Consider the following 18,899-nt stretch of genomic DNA (forward strand, 5'->3'; position numbering starts at 1 on the left):
CTTTGTTAAAAGCGAAATCTCCTCCCCAAGCGCCAAAGTTTTATAGCCTCAATTAAACCCAGTTAAACCAGTAAGGTTGAACTAGGATCCTTTTTAACCATTCAAGTGAAAATGTACCTTGAGTCAGTACACACTTCCTTGCTTTTTAAATTGTGTATCCTGAATATAATTGAACTTTCTGTGGATGCCTCAGGACTATCTCTGTGTTCATCACTGAGGGTGCTGTAAAATAGTGATGCCCTCAGGAGTGACTGTGCTATGACTGGAAAATCACTGACTGCCCTCGTATCAACAGCCTCGGCCTGTTACATTACAAGCATTACAGTGCTTGTAATGGAGTTCTGACTTCCAATCCACCCTCGTTCCACGCCTAGTTAGAGCTATTATTTCTTGCTACTGGCAATGTGTTTCTCTCTAGTAGCCCATCTGATTTCGCTACCTCTAATCTTCCATGGGCCATGATACTCAAAGAAGATGTAGCAGTCATTACTGCTGTCCAACAGTTACTTCTGGCTCTTTGCTTTCCAGGCACATGCTAAGACAGCAATTCCTTGCCCTTCTTTAAAGTCAGGCATGGCCATATGACTTGCTTTAGCCAATGATATGGAAATGAAAGAGACAGGTGCCACTTCAGGATGGAAACTTGAAAGTCCAGTGTCCCTTGATCACCATCTTCCACTCGATCAAAATGATCATGGAAACACCATATTAAGATGGAGTTTCCAACAGCATGGGTCCCTGAGTGACTGAGAGGAGGAGAGTTACCTGTGCAGTCATGCTGGACATGTGGCATGAATGAGAAGTCAACTTTTGTTCTGTTAAGCCACTGAAGTCTTAAGGGTTTTTGTTAATGAAGCCTAATCCAAGCTATCCAGACCAATACACCAGCTCTCTCAGTAACAAATTATCTCACATAAGTAACTTCATTTACAGGCTTTATGATGGACATTTTGTTTGCACAAAGAATTTTCTTTGCATCTATCCTGGTTCAAAGCTATGTTCAATATAAAATATATTTGCCAAGTACCTCCTATGTACAAAACACTGTGCTAGATAATGAAGAAGATGGCCCATGGCTTGAAAAAGCTGCAGTCTTATGTTGGCAATTGGGGCAAAAGGCAGATTCTAGTGTTATAATGGTTTGAAGGAGAAACAAGTCCCATCTAGATAGGGAGAAAAGTACAGAAAAGCTTCACAAAGAGAGTTCCAATCAAATGGCCCTGAAACATGGGTGAGAACCAACAATTAGAGATTCAAGGGGGTCATTTAGGATAGAAAAAGCAACAGAGCACGACAGCAACAAAGAGCAAATAGTTCCACAAACTTGGAAAATATAATAAAATCTAAGGGAATGGCAAGAAGTGAGTTTACCCATACTGCCCAGGCTAGGCTGGTCTGTGCTTAATTCAACAGACGGTAGGAAGCCATTAAAAGTCTAGGCTGTGGCTTCCCTGGTGGCACAGTGGTTAAGAATCTGCCTGCCAGTGCAGGGGACACGGGTTCGAGCCCTGGTCTGGGAAGATCCCACATGCTGCGGAGCAACTAAGCCCGTGCGCCACAACTACTGAGCATGTGCTCTAGAGCCCGCGAGACACAACTACTGAAGCCCGTGCGCCTAGAGCCCATGCTCTGCAGTGAGAAGCCACCGCAATGAGAAGCCCACGCACCAAAACAAAGAGTAGACCCCGCTCACTGCAACTAGAGAAAGCCCGTGTGCAGCCCGCACATAGCAACAAAGGCCCAACTCAGACAAAAAAAATAAATAAAAGTCTAGCCTGGGGAATTGAGATACCTGCAAGTGATGACAGTACACAGGATAGATGGAAGGGGTGGGGGGGAAAGCTAGGGGGTTTCTGCAGTAATTCGAGGGAATGGGATCAATGGCCCCAAATCAGTGTGATGACAGTAGGAACAGAAAGAAGCTAGACATAGTGTGGAGGTAGCAGCAACAAGACCTGGCAACCAACTTAATACAAGGGGGAAAAAAAAGAAAGGCAAGAATGATTCTTGAGGTGCAGATCCTGGGTAGCTGAGAGGACCATTATTCTAAATAGCTAAGGTTACTCAGAAAAGTGACAAGGGCACATAAAGTGCTACTGTCTATTTTTCTAATAGCTAGCTCCAGTTTCATCTGAAGTACTACTACTTGTTTACCCTTTGCTCCACCCAGGACAAAGTTACTTCCTGATTTGATGCCATCAACCTGCCTTTTTTGTATAACCTCATCTCCCACTTTTTCTAATAAGAACCCCCCGGAACTACCCATGAGAGTTCTGGGTTCTCCCCTGCCACCTTTCCCATCCTCACTTTCTCATTTCCTCACTTCTCCTTCCTCTTCACCACCCAGGCCTACCCATTCATGGCTCAACTCAAGCCTCACCTCTCCTGTGAAACCTTCTTCAAACACATGGATTTCTCCTTTTCCAGAATTTTCATAGACCTACTATCTTAGAATTCTAGAGACCATTTTATTAGTGATCATTTTCTTGTGTGCCCTTTATCCCCACAACCATCTCATAGGCCCATGAGAACAAGTCTCATACAATACAGGTCGTGAGGTCCCCACAGTTGCACTGCCTTGCACACAATATGTACTTGACAGACACTTTATTGATGATCCAAAGTCACTTAGTCTCTAAGAATATGCACATCTTTTTTTCTCATTAATAATTTACTTTTATTAAACTCTGATTAGACATTTAGACATGTGAAATAGGGAGATTCATCACTTAATACTTCAAAATATCCTTGAGTTAAGAATCTTTAATCTTAGGAGCTGCTATTGCCTTAAGAGATTATTTGAAAATACCATTTCGGTCATAAATTTTTGTGACAGCTTCCTTTTAACCCTTTTGACTTGAAGGTATACCCAACAGTTAAATGATCATCACTCCAAGGTGATTCTGACTTAGAAATAACCTAATTTTCCATGCGGTCTATTTATTTTCATGAACCCAATAAGTGCTTTTTTTCTACCTTCCTGTTCAACTAGCTATAGTATAGTTAATTCAAAGTGTATCCACAGAAAAGTTTGTAAGTTTTTGTTGTTTTTTTGTTTTTTGTTTTAAACAAAATAACAGCTGCCTTCATTGGTCCCTCTCTCAATTAATTGCACTGAGTCAGTTCACACGTTTCTCTCCTTCCTCCTATGTGCGGGAAACACAAACATAAGTGAGGTCTATTAAGGAATCATAAAAACGAGCACTGTTGCAAAGAGGAATTCAAAATGTTCGTGGCAGACTATCCTAATCAAACCTGCTCTCATCACTAAGACATTTCCTCCTGCAAACAAAATCACAGGGCAAACAATGGGGAGAAATGCCAGAGAAAAGGAAGCAAGAGGGGTACTTTGTCAGTAAAATTGACCTCAGTCCCCGGAACATCTGGCGACTGGTAGAGCAATAAGCAATGACAGCCGCTACCCGTACGCTGCTGATTCCCACTCAGGTTTTCCACTTTTCCTCCCTCTTCCCATAGCGAAGGCCCGCCTGACCAGGTCCTTCCTCTGCGCCAAGGTGCGCAGCGCTGCGGGGTCTCGCGCGCAGGTGACCTCAGACTGCTCGGCCCGGGTTCAGCCGTCCTCTCCCCCGAGGCCTGGCAGCCCCTACCCAGGCGAGGTCTCCCAGGGACCGGACTCCCGGCCCGAGCCCCCACTCCGAGCCGGACTTCGTTATTCGGAGACGGCTGGGCCGCGCCCGACCCCTCCTTCCCCAGCACCAGCGCGCGCGGGCTCCGCACCCCACCAACCCGGGGACCGCGAGCTGCGGGGGAGGGGAGGGGCGGCGGCGCCCGTTAGCCGTGGTGACTGCCCGCCCCGACGCGCGCAGGACCGGCCCTTACCGCAGCAGAGAGGGAGGCAGGGGGTAGGCGGCGCCCGGCCCGACGCTGCCGGGAAGGCGAGGGCGACGGCGAATGCGGCGGCGGCAGCCGCGGGGAACCCCGGCGGGCGCCCAAGTCGCGGTGGGCCGCCTGGGCGCCGCCATAGTGGGGACGCAGCGGCGGGCGGAGCGCGCGGCCGCGACCCCGACCCGTGGACGACGGGACCACCAATCCCACTCTCCGCCTCAGCGCCCTCACCGGGGGTTGGGCATCCGCGGCCAATCAGCGCGCGGGAGCCGGGCGGGGCGCCGGGCTGACCAATGCGGGGCTGCACTGCAGGCAGAGAGCGGACGCAAGCCCGAAGCGGCCCACTAGACACTGGACCCCCGAGTTTTCCGGCCCGTTCGCCTCGCGCGCCCGCCGGGACTCGGGCTGTTGGCGGTTCAGGGCGTGGGTCCAGCGGGCCTGGCCTGCTGGTTCCGCGCCGACGCCCACCCCTCGGCTCCCCGGAGCCTATCCGCCGCCTTGAGGAATCTTCCCCCGGCTTCACGCCCCGCAGGGCGCGCGTCTGGGATGCGGACCTCTGACGGCCGCAGGGCTCGCTGTCCGCCGAGATGAGCCCTCGAGAGCCTGTTTCCTCGGCCGTGCGAGGGACGGGGGTACACGGTCATTCCACACTGAGGGACGCAGGCATCCGCCTGGAAGCAGGCTGAGACACAAGGCTGTGGACCTCCACGGGCTGGGCGACCCTGCTCAATCCTGTGGAGTTGGGTGGATAGCGGTCGCTGGCTGCCCTTATTACTACTTTAGAGCCTCTTTTTATTCCGGGCACAGGACCATTCCGCCCCATCTCGTCTACCCTTTTCAGTTCCGGAGGTCCCAGCTTTTCTCCCACCCTACTGGGGCACAATTTAAAACGTAATTCCCCCGAGGGGACTTACGAAAGAGAGGAGGAACTGTCCGGCTGTGATCCTTGGTTGCCCACCCAAAGACGCTGCCTCACCAAAGGAGGGCAGTTTGCCCTGGCCCAAAGGCTTCTGAGGGGAGCCTGCCTAAGACAGGCTGGTGCACGCCTCCCTGGAGTCAGTCAGTCCGCTGAGGCCTGGGCCTGACTGCAGGCAAGAGGGCCTGTTCCGTGGGACTTGAGACTCTCATCACCTCTTTAAACGTCAGTTTCCCAGGAGGTTATTACATTTGACCAAAACAAAACGTGAAAGTTTCTAGAAAAATAGTCAGCTGTTGAGCAAGAACTCTGCTGGGGTTACAGAAGGGACTACCCTGCCTGTCCTTCAGCAGGGCTGGGGATGGTAGGGTCAGTGAAATGCAGGGAGGTCTGGGACCCTGCCAAGTCTGGGGAAGTGTTTCTTCCCTCCAAAGGTGTGTGCTCCCAGGGCTTGCCAATCCATTAAGGTCTGGCTCTGTCCACGCTCACCTGGGAATCCTTGGGTGCTGGACAAAAAATTCAACCTCCCTTTCTTGGCCCCAGGAGAGAACTGGCATAGAAAAGTAGGTATCTTTGAGACCTGCTGCTCCTCCCTTCCCCCACAATCAGACACCAGAGGTGGCAGCCACCTCCCAAGCCCCAGGACACAAAGAAGCATTGAGTTGCTGAGCTGACCCAAGATTCTCCCGCACCTGGCAGGGGCCAAGAAATAGGACCTAGTGCCTGGCTGTCCAAGACCAGCTGAACAGCTCTGCTGTGCCCAATTCACTGCCCCTCCCACCCCTGCTGCTGCTGCTGCTGCTCTAACCTTGTCCACCTGGACCTCAGGAACCCAATGGGGGTCCAAGGGACCGGGTCTTCCTCCGGGGAAGCGTCTCACCAACTACAGGCAACTCAGAACAGCTTCAGGACCTAAGGGAAGCACGCACAGGGTGGGGGGCAGGGGTTGTCAATCCCTTGCTTTTCAAGCACCTAAAATGTACTGCCTTCTTTCAAGCTGGTTCTACAATTTTTATGGAACGGACACTGGCATAAACTTACACCTGCTCGATGAAGTTAACAAGTGGGGTCAAGATGAGAGAGATCAAACTCAGTTTTACAAGTTGTGGAAGTGGTCTGGTCCTTCATCTATCACCTCTTCCTTCCCCTCTCTAGGGCCAGAGAAGCAAAAGGAGGTACTCACGGCCAGAGGTGCCTCTACTTCCCAGGTCCCACCATACAGAGCCACAGGACCAGAACTTGACAAGGAGCCCATCTCTTTAGGAGGGCTTCCTAGATCCTGCCTTACTGAGTCTTCTTAAAATGCATGGCCCTGCTCCAGAGCCTATGACTCTAGATACACTCCCGGCCTGACCCTGGGCCACTCAGGCTCCTTGGGGCAGACACAGCCAATCCTCTGCTCAACACGTTTTATTGCTAAGGACAAGGTGATGCACCGGTTTTCAAAATAATTTGGTTTATAGCGTTCATACGTAACAAAAAAAGGGGAAGTATTATAAATCTGATTCTTGTATACATACGGTATAAGTGTGAATCCCTCCAACCCTGGGCCCAGGCAAACAAATTCATAAGGAGCAAAAACCTGTTTAACCCCTTCAGTGTTGCCCTCCAGTCCCACCCCGCTCCCAAATCAGCTCCCTCCCACCCCCAGACCAGGGGGCATATCTAAACCCACCCCCTGGCCTCCAGCGGCCCCAGTTCATCTTAACCCTCCCAGCCCCTGCATGATTGCAATTTTCTGTTGACAGACTCATCCGCCAGGCTCTGCCTGCTTCCATCATTAGATCCCCCTTCAGAGTATTCCCCACCCACACCCTTTAATACTGTCCACAGGGGCTCTGTGCCTAGAGTGATATGGGCACACACCCAGGTTACCCCTATCTTCTCCTTCAAGAGAAGGCAAAGAGGTGGCGTTAACTCCTTAGCATCTCATCACTGCAGCTTTGCCAGCACTCTCTTGAGGCAGTTTCAGAGACAAACGGATGCCACAGCCATCTCCAGCCAACCCCCAGGGGCCCTTACTCAGTTCAGCTGAGGGCAGAATTTCACATTTTTGTTGCCCTGGATAGGCAAGGAAGAAAGTAAAGGCCAGGGGCTGGCAGAAGCTGGTCCAGACCAAACATACATACGCACACACGTGCGCGCACACGCACGCACACACACGCACACACACACCACACACACACACACACATAAATACAAAAAGGGGGAGGGGGCAAGCACCAGCACCTCTGCCTAGTTGGTGCAGGTGATCATTAGGAAGCTAAGTCCAAGGCCAGGAACAGGGCAACCAGCCCAGCCAGCACATCGACCCCATTACAGACTGGGGCCCATGCAGCCACAGCGTTCCAGTGCTCAGCCCATCAGCTGGGAGATCAGCGGCTGCTGCCACATGTCCAAGTACGGCTTATTGTTTCATTACAGTGGAATGCGATGAGGGTGGGGTGAGAAGATGATGGGGTCGGTTATTTCATTCCTTTTCATTTTACAGTTCACTTTTAGAGACTTCAGAGTTCCAAGTGTCTGCTGTGCTGTGGAACCCCAGAGTGCTTTCGCCTTGGCAGCTGGGACTCTCCTGGCCGCTGGAAGCACCTACTCCATGATGGCCCGGTATAGTGCAGGCTCAATGTAATCTTCCCGGTATCTTGAGTTGATAACTCGTTGCCGTTTCTTTTCCTGCTTAACCTCTTTCTCCGTGAAAATCTCATTGAAGCGCATGTCTGAGGCTACTGACTACAGAGGAATAGGCAAGCCAAATGAGCACTTTATGGCCAACCACCCCGAAGAAAAAAACAAAGGGACACATCCTTGCTTTGTTCCCTCCCTCCCAGATGGGAACCAAGGGCACACAGAAAGTACACACTCACCAGTCTAGACTTGACTCTCTTGGGAAGCTCTTCATCCAGCGTGTACACGTCATCTCTCTTAACCACAAGCTGTGAGCCATCCTCAAACTCCACCTACCAAGGAAACAAAGGCCTTTAGCTAAGATATCCCTGACTCTCTCCCTGGTCCATCACGCACAGTGGCAATTTCCTGCAGTCACAGGAAGGGCTTAGAACACTGAAGTAAGGCCTGCCATGTTTGAAGCCATACCTGGCAGACTGGACACAGGGCAGCCCCTAGCTCTGAAAAGGGTTGTCACTGATCCCTTGGCTCAGCGGTCCCCAAGCCCCGGGCCGCAGACTGGTGCCAGTCCACGGCCTGTTAGGAACCGGGCCACACAGCAGGAGGTGAGCGGTGGGCGAGTGAGCAAAGCTTCATCCGCCGCTCCCCACCGCTCCCCATCGCTCCCCACCGCTCCCCACCGCTCGCGTTACCGCCTGAACCACGCCCACCCCCGTCCATGGAAAACTGTCTTCCACGAAACCGGTGTCCCTGCTGCCAAAAAGGTTGGGGACCACTGCCTTAGCTCTCCCAAGAGCAAAGACTTCCTCTTGCTCAAGAGGAAACACTGAATTAATCAGGCCCCCTCCCCCATCCCCAACAAAAGCCTTTGGTTACCTGGTACATCTGGATGGGGTGAGAGGCCACAAACTTGGCTCCATAGACTTGGCCGTCTGTCCATCTCACTTGGACTACTTCCCCTTCAGCAGGAGGACCCAACTGGAGACAGTCCTGACTCTGAGGGAACATTAAGGAAGAAGGGTGAAAGGAAGGTCCACCTGAGAGATGTGCTAAGTCCAAGTCCACCCCATTATCTCTGCTGGCTGCTGCTGCTTCTAAGTGACAGAAAAAAGCAGCCATAATAAACTTAATAAATGTAAAGGACATGTGCCATGATCAAGAGTCCTTCTCATGTTCCTTCAACTGTCTCTCTAAGGGACAGGGGGACAGGGCTCTGCCAGGAAGAAATACTCAAACTTTACTCAACTATTTAAGAAAAGGGTTCTTAGGACTTCCCTGGTGGCACAGTGGTCAAGAATCCGCCTGCCAATGCAGGGGACACAGGTTCAAGCCCTGGTCCGGGAAGATCCCACATGCCGTGGAGCAACTAAGCCCGTGCGCCACAGCTACTGAGCCTGCGCTCTAGAGCCCGCGAGCCACAACTACTGAGCTTGCATGCCACAACTACTGAAGCCCACGCGCCTAGAGTCCGTGCTCCGCAACAAGAGAAGCCACCGCAATGAGAAGCCCGGCACCACAACGAAGAGTAGCCACCGCTCGCCGCAACTAGAGAAAGCCCGCGTGCAGCAACAAAGACCCAAAACAGCCAAAAATAAATAAATAAATAAAAACAAATAAAGTTTTTTAAAAAAGGAAAGAAAAGGGTTCTTAACCTTTTTTTTGAAGGAAAGGTAATAAAAGACCACCTACCATGGGACCTGGCAAAAAACTTTAGGACTTTTACTCCCTGCAGACAGGGGAACCCTAAGGATGGGTGGAGTCCTTGCTGCATTCCCAGCAGAGGGCTTGGTATATAGTGGGAGGTCAGTGTATGAACATGGTCATGGCAGCTGAATAAAAGGTCTGATGGGTAGACCTGGGAGAAGGTCCTTGCGGACATGGCCCAAAAAAGTACACGTTGGAGCGGAAGCAGGGCAGAGAGTCTAAAATGCTGTGATATTCTAACTGCTCTTACCAATTCCACTACATGACAAGAGTTAGGAAGGTTCTACACGCCAATTCACTTACTGAATAGAAATGGCTCTATACTGTATTGCCAACTCATTATTGACAGGTACTCAGTAACTATATCGTGTATGAATTCAACAACTAAGTAGAAAGTACTGCCCCCAAAAGAATCTGAAGTGGAAGTATTAACTAGCCAAATATGTGATCTGTGATAAATCCCTTAAGTTCTCAGATATTAAGTTTTACTACAATAGCAGTTCTCCAAGTATGGTCTGCAGACCTTAGCGGGGGTTCCTGAGCGGGGGTTAGTGAGAGCACGATGGTTTTCACAATAATATTAAAACATTAGCCTCTTTCGCTGCGCAGACGTTTCCAGCGATGGTGTAACACCTAACACGGGTGCAACTGCTGGTGCTTCAGCACAAATTGACGCAATGGCCCTAAGCTCTACTACTTGTTACTGCGTTCTTAACCACTGTGTACTCATGATTTAGGAGCAAAAGGAAAAAACCTGGTTTCATATAACAACGTCCCTTGATGAAGCAGAAAAAATTTTTGTGTGAAACCTCAGTCTTTGAGTACATGCGTTAAGTACTCAAAAGACACTTCTGCTACACGCTGAAGCATGATGGTTGTCTTGAGGAAAAGCATGCTGTAACTGTTTGAGTTGTAAGAAGTAACTGCTTTTTTCATGAAACACCAGCTTTATTTGAAAAACATGACTGACAGACAAACCGTGGTTATTCAGACTTGGGTAATGGCAGACATCTTCTTGAAAATGAATGAAGTGAGCCCGTCACTTCGAGGAAAACGGACTGACAGTATACTGCCAATGATAAAACCTAAGCTTTCAAGCACAAAGTACAATTTCAGAGAAGTTGTGTCCATGAGCTTGAAGCTCCCTAAAATTTAAAGATTTTTCTGAGCTTAGTGCTACAAATGAAAATGATTTTTTTGGAATTGTCTAATAAAATTTAACAACATCTGGAAGATCTACATAGCCCATTGCACCAATATGGATGATGGTACAAAATCACGCATGAGTGAAAGAGCCATTCTCAGTGTAAGACAGACCAAAGAATGTTAATGTAAGAGGGTATGCTCACCAAGCTGCCTTCAGAGTCTACACTGCAGCTAACTTTTAAGAAACTACCACTCGTTGAGGTCTGGTGTAGTATCAAAGTAGAATAACCACAGTCATCTGAAAGGCTACTTAAATTTTACTCCTCACTTTTTCAATCGCATATCTGTGTGAGACCGAGTTTTCTTCACATACTTTAACCAAAACAATATATTGCAATGAACTGAAGATGTGATGTAAAAAAGGTTTGCACAATTGTAGAAGAGTGGCACTCTTCTAATATTTTTTGTTTTACTTAAAATAATTTTTCGTTTTAAAAAATGGATTATTTCAAATCAATTCACCTCAGTTTTCATTTCTAATGAGCAAATATTGATAGACATAACCCACAAAAATACAAGCTCTTTTGGGGTCCTCAGTAACTTCTAGAAGAGTCCTGAGATCAGTGTTCTCTAAGTTAGAGATACCACCTACTTCTCAGAGTTGGTATGAGAAGTGACCGAGATACCCGAGTAAAGTACTTAGCCTAGTGTCTGGCAAGCTGGAAGAGCTTAATAAAGCATAGCTAGTCTACTGCCACAAACACTACTGATAGCATCTTCACTACATGGAAGTCTGCCTCACAACTAATGAATGTACTTTTAGCAACTAAGTTGCTAACGTGGTAGAGATGTGGGAAATACCTGTTGTTTAAGGAAGAAGTGGCTTCATTCCACTAGGCTGGTGCTCGGTCTAACATGAAAGGTGGGGGTGGGGGTAGTGGGTGGGATGAGGACGGACGGACGGACGAACGATGGACAGGGGAAACCTGAACTGAGTGCTGAGTCCAGAGCCAGGAAACCTAGGATTGAGTCCAGGCAGGGCCCCCAGTGTCTCAGGTATTGATAACACAAGCAGGCCAGGGATATCTCCAAGCAGTTTCTATTCAGCCCCCAAAGGCATCAACTGTAAAGAACCAAAAGCAAATCCCATAAATCTACTAAGAGGGCATATGGCAGAAAAGAGGTAATTGGCTACTTCTCCCAAAATCACACAGCTACTAAGCAATGACGCTGGTACTGGCACACTGGTCTGATCCCAAAGCCTGGGCTCTTCTTCCACTGCACCAGAACTCCTTCAAAGGTAGTTTAGACTAAAATACAAGTATGTTTCAAAGAACTGCAAAAAACGCCAGTTCCTACAAGCTTCTAGAGGAAGCAGGGTACCCTAGCGGCACACGATATTCTTTGTACAGAAAGACCAGTACAAACACTTCTTTCTGTTTGGGGGCCGAATGATGGGACCATGGGCCTGGATAGAAAAGGCAGGCAGGCCCACAGCCAGTCTGCCAGTCAGACCAAGAAACTCCCCCACCCCAAAATGCCCATGAAGCTCCTTGCAGACATTACCACTATGTCCTCGGGATAGAGATTGTCGCTGAAGGAGCCGTCGTCAAAGTTGACTTCATAGAAGGTCTCCGTGGTGAGCCTTACCACCTCACACTGGTAGAAGCGCCCATTCTTGTGCTTGCTAATGACCTTCTGGCCCGCAGTGATGCTCTGCAAGGCCCCCTTGGCACGCTGGAAGAAACAGAGGCTTGGGTTATGCCCACATTGAGCTGACAGGCCTAGCAAACGGGGACCAAGATCAGGGGGCTCTTCTTTACCAGGGAAAGATAAGCGTGAGACAGGAAAAGTAAAAAGGAGCAGGAGATGGGAGCTGAAACAGGCCTTTCCAGATGTCCACACCCCAGCCAGGACACGGAAGAACCTAGTGTCACATTTTCCCCATAAGTACAGCTCCTCCCTCATTCCCAGTCCACAACTGGTCCTTTACCATCCTGTCTCACCACAAACTCCCAAAACAGACTCTTGTGACTTCCCTACTGTTTCGAGGAGCTGACCAAACAGCACCTACTAATTCACATAGTTTAGACATACATCAAAGTGGATGCTCAACAGGTGATCTGAGGCCCAGGGTCCCCACACAATGCTCCACACAGATCTTAGCACCAGCTCTACCCTCAGGGCCAGGGCACAAAGACTAAGGTTCCCTGGATGTCCTCAGCTGCATACTATACACAGCTCCACAGCTCTGCCATCTCTGGGGCCCTCACATCACCCTTCTTCTCATTCTGAACTTGTCCTTGATGCAAATGAAATCACAGAGCATCTGGTGGTCTTGTGTCCAACCGCCCCTCCCCAAGCTGCCCAAGCTCTGTGCTCCAGCCATGCTGGACTCCTTTCTGTCCTCTGAGCACGCGTGCCAAGAGTGTTCCCACCTCAGGGTCTTTGTGCCTCTGTTCCCTCTACCTGAAAGGCTCTTCCTCAGTTATCTGCACATTGGCTCCCTCACATCCAAGTGTCCACTTATGGACAACCTTACTACCCCTCCTCCTCCATTCCCGCATCCAGCTTTACTCTTATGCCGGCACTTTTCCCCGTTCGATACATTGTACATTTACTTGTTTCTACGTGTCTTTCAACTACACTAAATGCAGCAGGAGGGCAGGCACTGTTGTCTTGTTCACCAGCATGTTCCGAGCACCTAAAACTGTGCCTGACATGTAGCAGATGCCCAGTAAGTATGTGAAGAATGAATCAGTGGAAGAAATACTCAACAGTACCCCGATTCCTCACAGCACCAGCCATCTACATCTGCCAATGTGAGGGCATGGGGGGCTAATGACCATCACCAAATCACTACCCTGTTCCAACACAAAGCTCCTATCTCCTTCCCACAGCCAGGACTCAACGGGACCTCAAGCTTTTATTCCTCATTCCCGTATCGACTATTCTTCCCTCTTCCTTAGGCTCCTAACCCACCTCCGCCCACCTCCTGTGCTCAGTAGAACATCTTTAATGAAAAAGGGGAATCCAGTCAGCCAACGAGGCCCCTTCCATGGTGGAGGACAGCTTGTCCTCTGGGCTGGTGCTCTACTGTGTCCTTCCTTTTATGATTGTTTTCACCACACTGTTGACAAGCCTTCATTGGCGTCTCCTCCATTGGACTGTAATTCACTGATGGCACTCTGGCTTCTGACCTGACTACCCATGGAACCCCCGGTTTGGGGTGCATAGTGACCACGCCACCAGCCCTGTCTTCCCGACAGCACGTGGCCCTCCTCAGCCTCTGCTGGCTGCGGGGCTCTCCTCTCCACGTCTCTCTGCTTCTCAGCTGCTTTTGCTGCTTCCTGCTCCACCATCTGCTCCTTATACTAGGAATCTCCAGAGTCCAGTTTCTAACGGGAATTAGGTTTAATTATGCTGTTAAAGGCTGATAATATCCAAATCTTAATCCAGCTAATCTAGCTGCCTCCTGGTACCTCAATCAGAATGTTCCAGCGACCTCAAAGTCTACAGGTCTTTCCCTCATTTTTATCTCCCCCACTTTCCTCTGCAAAACAGCCCTGCCCCATCTCAGTTCCTGATCGCAGTTAATACCATATTAGCATCCCTTCCACCTTTAAGGGAGTGGCCTGAGTCATCTTGAATTCACACTCCCTCATCCCTTCCTCTTTCTTCATCTGCTCCCCATGGCAGCCAACAAACCCCGTCAGTTCTACCCACTGTAGGATCCCAGCGCTGGCTGTGACCCTAAAGCTCTCCCTCTGTGTTCCCATTTCAGACCTCACTTCTCGCCTAGGCTAACTGGTCTCCCGGCCTCAAATTCTTATTCCTTCAATCTTTTCTGCAAACCACCACCAGAGTAACTGTTAAAAAAACATATAGCTCAAAATCATAATATTGGAAAAGTTCCCCTTACCTAGTGGAAGAGACATCAAACCCCTAAGTGTGGCAGCCCAGGGCCTTAATCCTCTGGCACTGCCTGCCTTTCCAGTACCATCCCCTGCCACGTTCCCAGAGCCAGTCTCACACGTTCCTTCTTCTGAGACTCGCTCATTCTGTTTCTGAAGACTTGACTGCACTCCTGCTCACAATTCCTTCTTATTGTTTAAGACCCATTTAAGCTTCACCGTTCAGAGAAGTGCAAAAATCACTACTGTATGGGGGTTAATGGTTAACTCTTCTTCCCATCAGTTCACAACACTTACAGAGCTTCTGCGATGTCCCTGACACTGTGTTAAGTATAGGGACACCCAGATTAACAAGACATGGACCCTCAAGGAGTTTATCCAGGAGGAGAGGCAAACAAGGAATCAACCACAAGCAGTTGGTTCCACTGGATTAGGAAGCACAAAGCAGGAGGCAGAGGATGCACAGGGGCCATCTCCTAACCCCACACTCATTAGCAGTCTCCAAGAAGCACAGCGCTTGAGGAGATACTTGCTGACACAATAAATGGAGAGCCTGCAGAGAAAATGATCCCGGAAACCCTCCTCACCTCCAAATTAGGGATCTTGTGCCGAAAGCAGGTAATAAAGACAACAAAAGGCCAGTCATCTGGCTGCATCATCACTCCTGCAGCCTGAGCACAGCTCACGTGGAAGGCAGTTGGGCAACGGCCATGAGAACACTGCACACAGCAGCCAGCAGTTCTTTTCCTCCGTTTCTTACAGAAGACACATTTCTACAACACAGGAGAAGCAGGCCAATGATTCTGGGAACTAGGATGGCCTCCTCTACTGTACCCGCACCCAAATGCACAGTCCTATGAGCAAGAGCCCACCCCCTTCCCAAAACACGAGGGTACACGCACCCTCTGTTAATCTCGTGTCCAGTCACAGGCATCCTCACTAAGTAGTTTTAACCAGAGGGGGAGAATCGTAAACCATGAACGAAACTGAGGGGTAAAGGATGGCCACTGGGCCAACCAGGCGATGCCCTCCTAAACGCTATGTTCCCCTCTATCCAGAGACTCGGAAACAGGGAAGGGATGTAGGGTCACAAGCCCATCTCTTTCTGCTTACCAGTTTGAAGCGGGGCAGGGGAATTTTGCTCACATCCACTGGACTTCTTTCTGCAATGTTGACAAATCTCGCTTCCAGAATCGCCACCGCACACGAGACATGGACCCACCTGTCAAAAGGCAAAGGCCACCTCAGTCCCCCTGCAGCTCCAAGGCCCTGTGGCCTTCTCTTCTAACATGGGCCTGTCTATAGCGTTTCCTCCCTTACCCAGCGTGACCACTGGACTTCCCAGCAAGTTCCTGGGACCCAGTGAGGTTAAGACCAGAAGCGTCTCCACGCTGAGGAAGCGGAAGAAGGTCCCCACCGCAACGTCCCGGGTCAACGCAGGGTCACACTTCTGACACACTCACTCACCGCCTGTCGCAACAGGAACAGAGCCACAGCTAATTGCGTGTGGCAGGTTCCAGGGAGTGAGAATAAATCAGAGAGCCCCATACACACCTCTTTTACCAGAGGACCTGGGCACTTCCTCAAAATATCTCCAGCTGCGCCCCAATGTACCGGTAATCCCAGCCCTCCCCATCCAGGCCTTTGGCCAGACCTCTCCCGGGGCCGAAGTGACCTCTCACTCGCTAAGGTCTGGCCCTAGCCCCACTTACTCTGAGAGGTCTGTTCAACGGACACCCTTAGAGAATTATTATTATTTTTTTTTCTTAGAGAATTATTAAAGTAAGTTCTGAGCATTTGGGGAAACTGACACGCACCAAGATGAGATTAACTAAGACGGTGAAAACTCTCAGGATCAAGCCACGTGAAAACCTACAACAGACAGCGTTGGGGCTGCGTGGAAGCCACCTGCAGTGTGTGAGTGGGGACAGATTTGTTTTGCATGGCCCTGGAGGGCAGACCAAGGATCATGAGGTAAAGGTGGGAGGTGCAAGCAGAGCCCTTTCCATTGCAAAAAAGGAAGAATTTTAACAGCACTATCTTGCAATTCTGAGGAACACAGTGACCTCAAGTCACCGCAGCAAGTGCCTTTAGAGGAGTGGAAGCAGCAAGCAGAGCAGCCATCTATCTGGAACAGCATGAAGGGGATTCCTGTGAGGCAGGATGCCGGGCGGTATGTGTGCTTCAAGTTCCCACAGGATTTTAGCTGGAAGCAGGGTCTTCACTGCTGGTTCCCCATCGACCTGGGAGTACTCTCCCCTAAGCAGCCGGTCTTCGGGGCGAAAACCTCATTCACCTTACATTTATTTCTACCTCTGAACCACTGAGCCATGCATGACCAAGCACAAAAATTCAGCTCAGTGAAAGCGAGCTGCCAGACGGCCAAGAAGCCCAGCTCTGGGCTGAGTACCCAGAACCCTCTGTAGAATCGACTGAGTAGTGGGTAGTCATGGCTGGGCCCTCCTCAACGTCCCACTGTCCTTCTTAAGGACAGCTGCCCTCATTCCCAACAGCCAGGGAGTCCGCCTGCAGGAAGGGCTCACTAGCTCACAGCCGTGGCCACCTCTGTACCAGCCCCAGCTGTAACAAGGTAACTGTCCTCACTTCCTCCACGAAGCCCCCACATCACCTTCACAGGGTCTTCGTACCCTCGTGAGTCCATCTTAGCTCTTCCAAAAGGAGGATGTTACTTACAAGGCTGCCTCAGAGGGGAAGCTCGGGTTGGAAAGTTCTGGGACTGCTCGGCTTCCCATCCTTAAAATTAGTCTTGGAGATGCTATTTCGGCCCCAAACAGTGTGCTTCCCAAGTCCTCGTCAGTCATACCGATGACGGCCACCGCCCTGGCGGCGTGCCTGCACTCGGTTTCAGAGCCCAGAGAACTCACCTGTCGTCATTGGCTCTCTGCAGGGCTCCTCCTCGTAATGAGCACAAGCAGCAGTCCTGCCAAGAAGAGGGGGAGGAAGAGTGGTCACCACCGAGTCATTAACATCCCATCTGCTCTCCCCGCCACTTCCTGCGGGCCATGGTAGCGTCCACGTGAGAAAGCAGCCCACAGCATGCGGGGCCTCGCCTGCACAGACCTTGTAAACAGGACTCCCCTGCAGGAAGACAGGGAGGCCACTCGGGGCTGAAGCGCGCCAATTATTCTCCTGACTTAACATAACCGTCTTCGCTGGTACTGTTAACGACAACTGTAAGCAAAGTCATGGGTGATGCCCTGCTCAAGCTGGGGCATTACAGGGCTCTCACTGCCTCCTGTGTGGGTACTGCCAGGTTCCAGAGAGAGGGGAGGAATAAAGGGAAAGCTACCAAGTGAACCATCTGAGTCCATTTTGATGCTCCAACCAGATGGCTCAATTCTTTACAGGAGGTTATGGTCCATCCACAGGAAAACCTCTACTTGGTCCTGACACGATGAAGCAAACACAGCTTCCAGACTCCATCGTGCCCTGCCACAGGTGGGCAGCAAACACTCTCATTGTCGTGGGGATTTACTCCGACAATGCTCACCGACATCACTGTGTACCAGGCACTGCACAGATCCCTGGGACATAGAGTCCGCGTGAAACAGTCCGATCGTGAGCGAACTTGTCTCACAGGGAGACAGCAACAGCATGGAAGCACTCACCTCTTCCAGGGCATTGGCCGAACACCGAGAACACATCCAGTCTTCAGAAGCCTTTGCAGGGGGCACCCCGTAGCAACCTAACAGGGACACCGAGGTGAGCAAATTAAACCCAGAGGCCAGAGTCAGAAGGTAGACCTGCAACTCTTTTCCAGACACTACTTCCCAAAGCTACAACCAAATCTTACAGAAACCCCTGAATTCTAGCATCAAGGCCCCCACGGGTCAGCCATACAGTAAGGCCCACAGTCTCAAAAAGTCAGAAACTAGATTCACTGCTACCAACACCTAGCGAGCAGCAGAGATTAATCCCCTCCTGGTATCTACAATCAAGGGGACAGCCCAGGGTAGACAGTACAAGCACGGAGCCCAGAGTCACAGGAAACTCAGACTCAATCAGCACTAAACTCCAAGAACAGACACATAAGCAACCTGCAATGGGGAGCTGGGGAGGTCACTGGGAGGTCGCAGGGAGGCCAAGAGGCGGCAGGACTTCCAGTCAGACGCCCCCGTCCCTGGGACTGGACACAGAGAAGAAGTGAGACACTCACTGGCATGGACCCGGACGCTGCACTTCTTGCAGGACACTAGGATGCTGGTGCCGTCCTCCTCTAGGTAAGGGGTGGACAGGTTGATGTCCGTGCTACACCCAGTCGAGGTGAAGCACATTTCTGGAATCAGTGGCTTGGTCCTCTGCTTCTGGGGCGCTAAATCTGGAGCACTGCCGCAGTTCTGACTAAGGCTTCCAAACTCCACCTAAGGAGGGAGCAAGTGCACACCTCAGTGAACAGCCCCATGTCCTCAGCTCTCCGCCTGCCCCGTCAGCAGAAAGCTGCTCTCTTCCTGACAGGGCACCCGCTAGGCTCCCAGGTGCACAGCCATTATCCCAGAGCCGCTAACTGAAGTTACCTCCAATGACTCCAATTCGATTTCTCACAGCAGCATCAAACAAAGGCCCCCGGGGACAAGTGAGAAAAGGAAGCGAGGTAAGAGGCAACTGGGATTTCAATCTTCCCAAACCAAGTGGTAATAAAATGCACTGAGAGGCCGGTGAGGCTGCTCTTGGCGGCTCCCCTCTGCGATGCACGGCATGGGGGCCCCACCCAGGGAGAGGACGCA

The 18,899-nt window shown here is 50.5% G+C and overlaps 2 protein-coding genes across 8 annotated transcripts in view; both read right to left on the reverse strand.

The window, feature by feature from the left end:
- The window catches only part of ST3GAL3 (ST3 beta-galactoside alpha-2,3-sialyltransferase 3), a 229,152-nt gene extending 223,053 nt beyond the window's left edge, over positions 1 to 6,099 (reverse strand). For all 3 annotated transcript variants that reach the window (XM_089894613.1, XM_022575499.2, XM_022575498.2), the window contains exon 1: positions 3,841 to 6,099. The gene's annotated coding sequence lies outside the window, so the exon portion shown is untranslated. The remainder of the gene's footprint in view (positions 1 to 3,840) is intronic.
- A 102-nt stretch (positions 6,100 to 6,201) lies between these two features.
- KDM4A (lysine demethylase 4A) overlaps positions 6,202 to 18,899 on the reverse strand; it is a 42,439-nt gene continuing 29,741 nt past the window's right edge. For all 5 annotated transcript variants that reach the window (XM_089894591.1, XM_022575492.3, XM_089894594.1 and 2 more), the window contains 9 exons: positions 18,332 to 18,536; positions 17,784 to 17,860; positions 17,040 to 17,095; positions 15,268 to 15,376; positions 14,742 to 14,927; positions 11,807 to 11,977; positions 8,267 to 8,386; positions 7,630 to 7,722; positions 6,202 to 7,495 (listed from right to left, as the gene is read on the reverse strand). In XM_089894591.1, coding sequence (XP_089750717.1) covers positions 7,355 to 7,495; positions 7,630 to 7,722; positions 8,267 to 8,386; positions 11,807 to 11,977; positions 14,742 to 14,927; positions 15,268 to 15,376; positions 17,040 to 17,095; positions 17,784 to 17,860; positions 18,332 to 18,536 — 1,158 coding nt within the window. In that variant the 3' untranslated portion in view covers positions 6,202 to 7,354. The remainder of the gene's footprint in view (positions 7,496 to 7,629; positions 7,723 to 8,266; positions 8,387 to 11,806; positions 11,978 to 14,741; positions 14,928 to 15,267; positions 15,377 to 17,039; positions 17,096 to 17,783; positions 17,861 to 18,331; positions 18,537 to 18,899) is intronic.

Source organism: Delphinapterus leucas, chromosome 1 (genome assembly GCF_059928025.1).
Source record: "Delphinapterus leucas isolate spDelLeu-1000000601 "Yukka" chromosome 1, BTC_Dleu_Yukka2, whole genome shotgun sequence".
NCBI classification, from domain to species: Eukaryota; Metazoa; Chordata; class Mammalia; order Artiodactyla; family Monodontidae; genus Delphinapterus; species Delphinapterus leucas.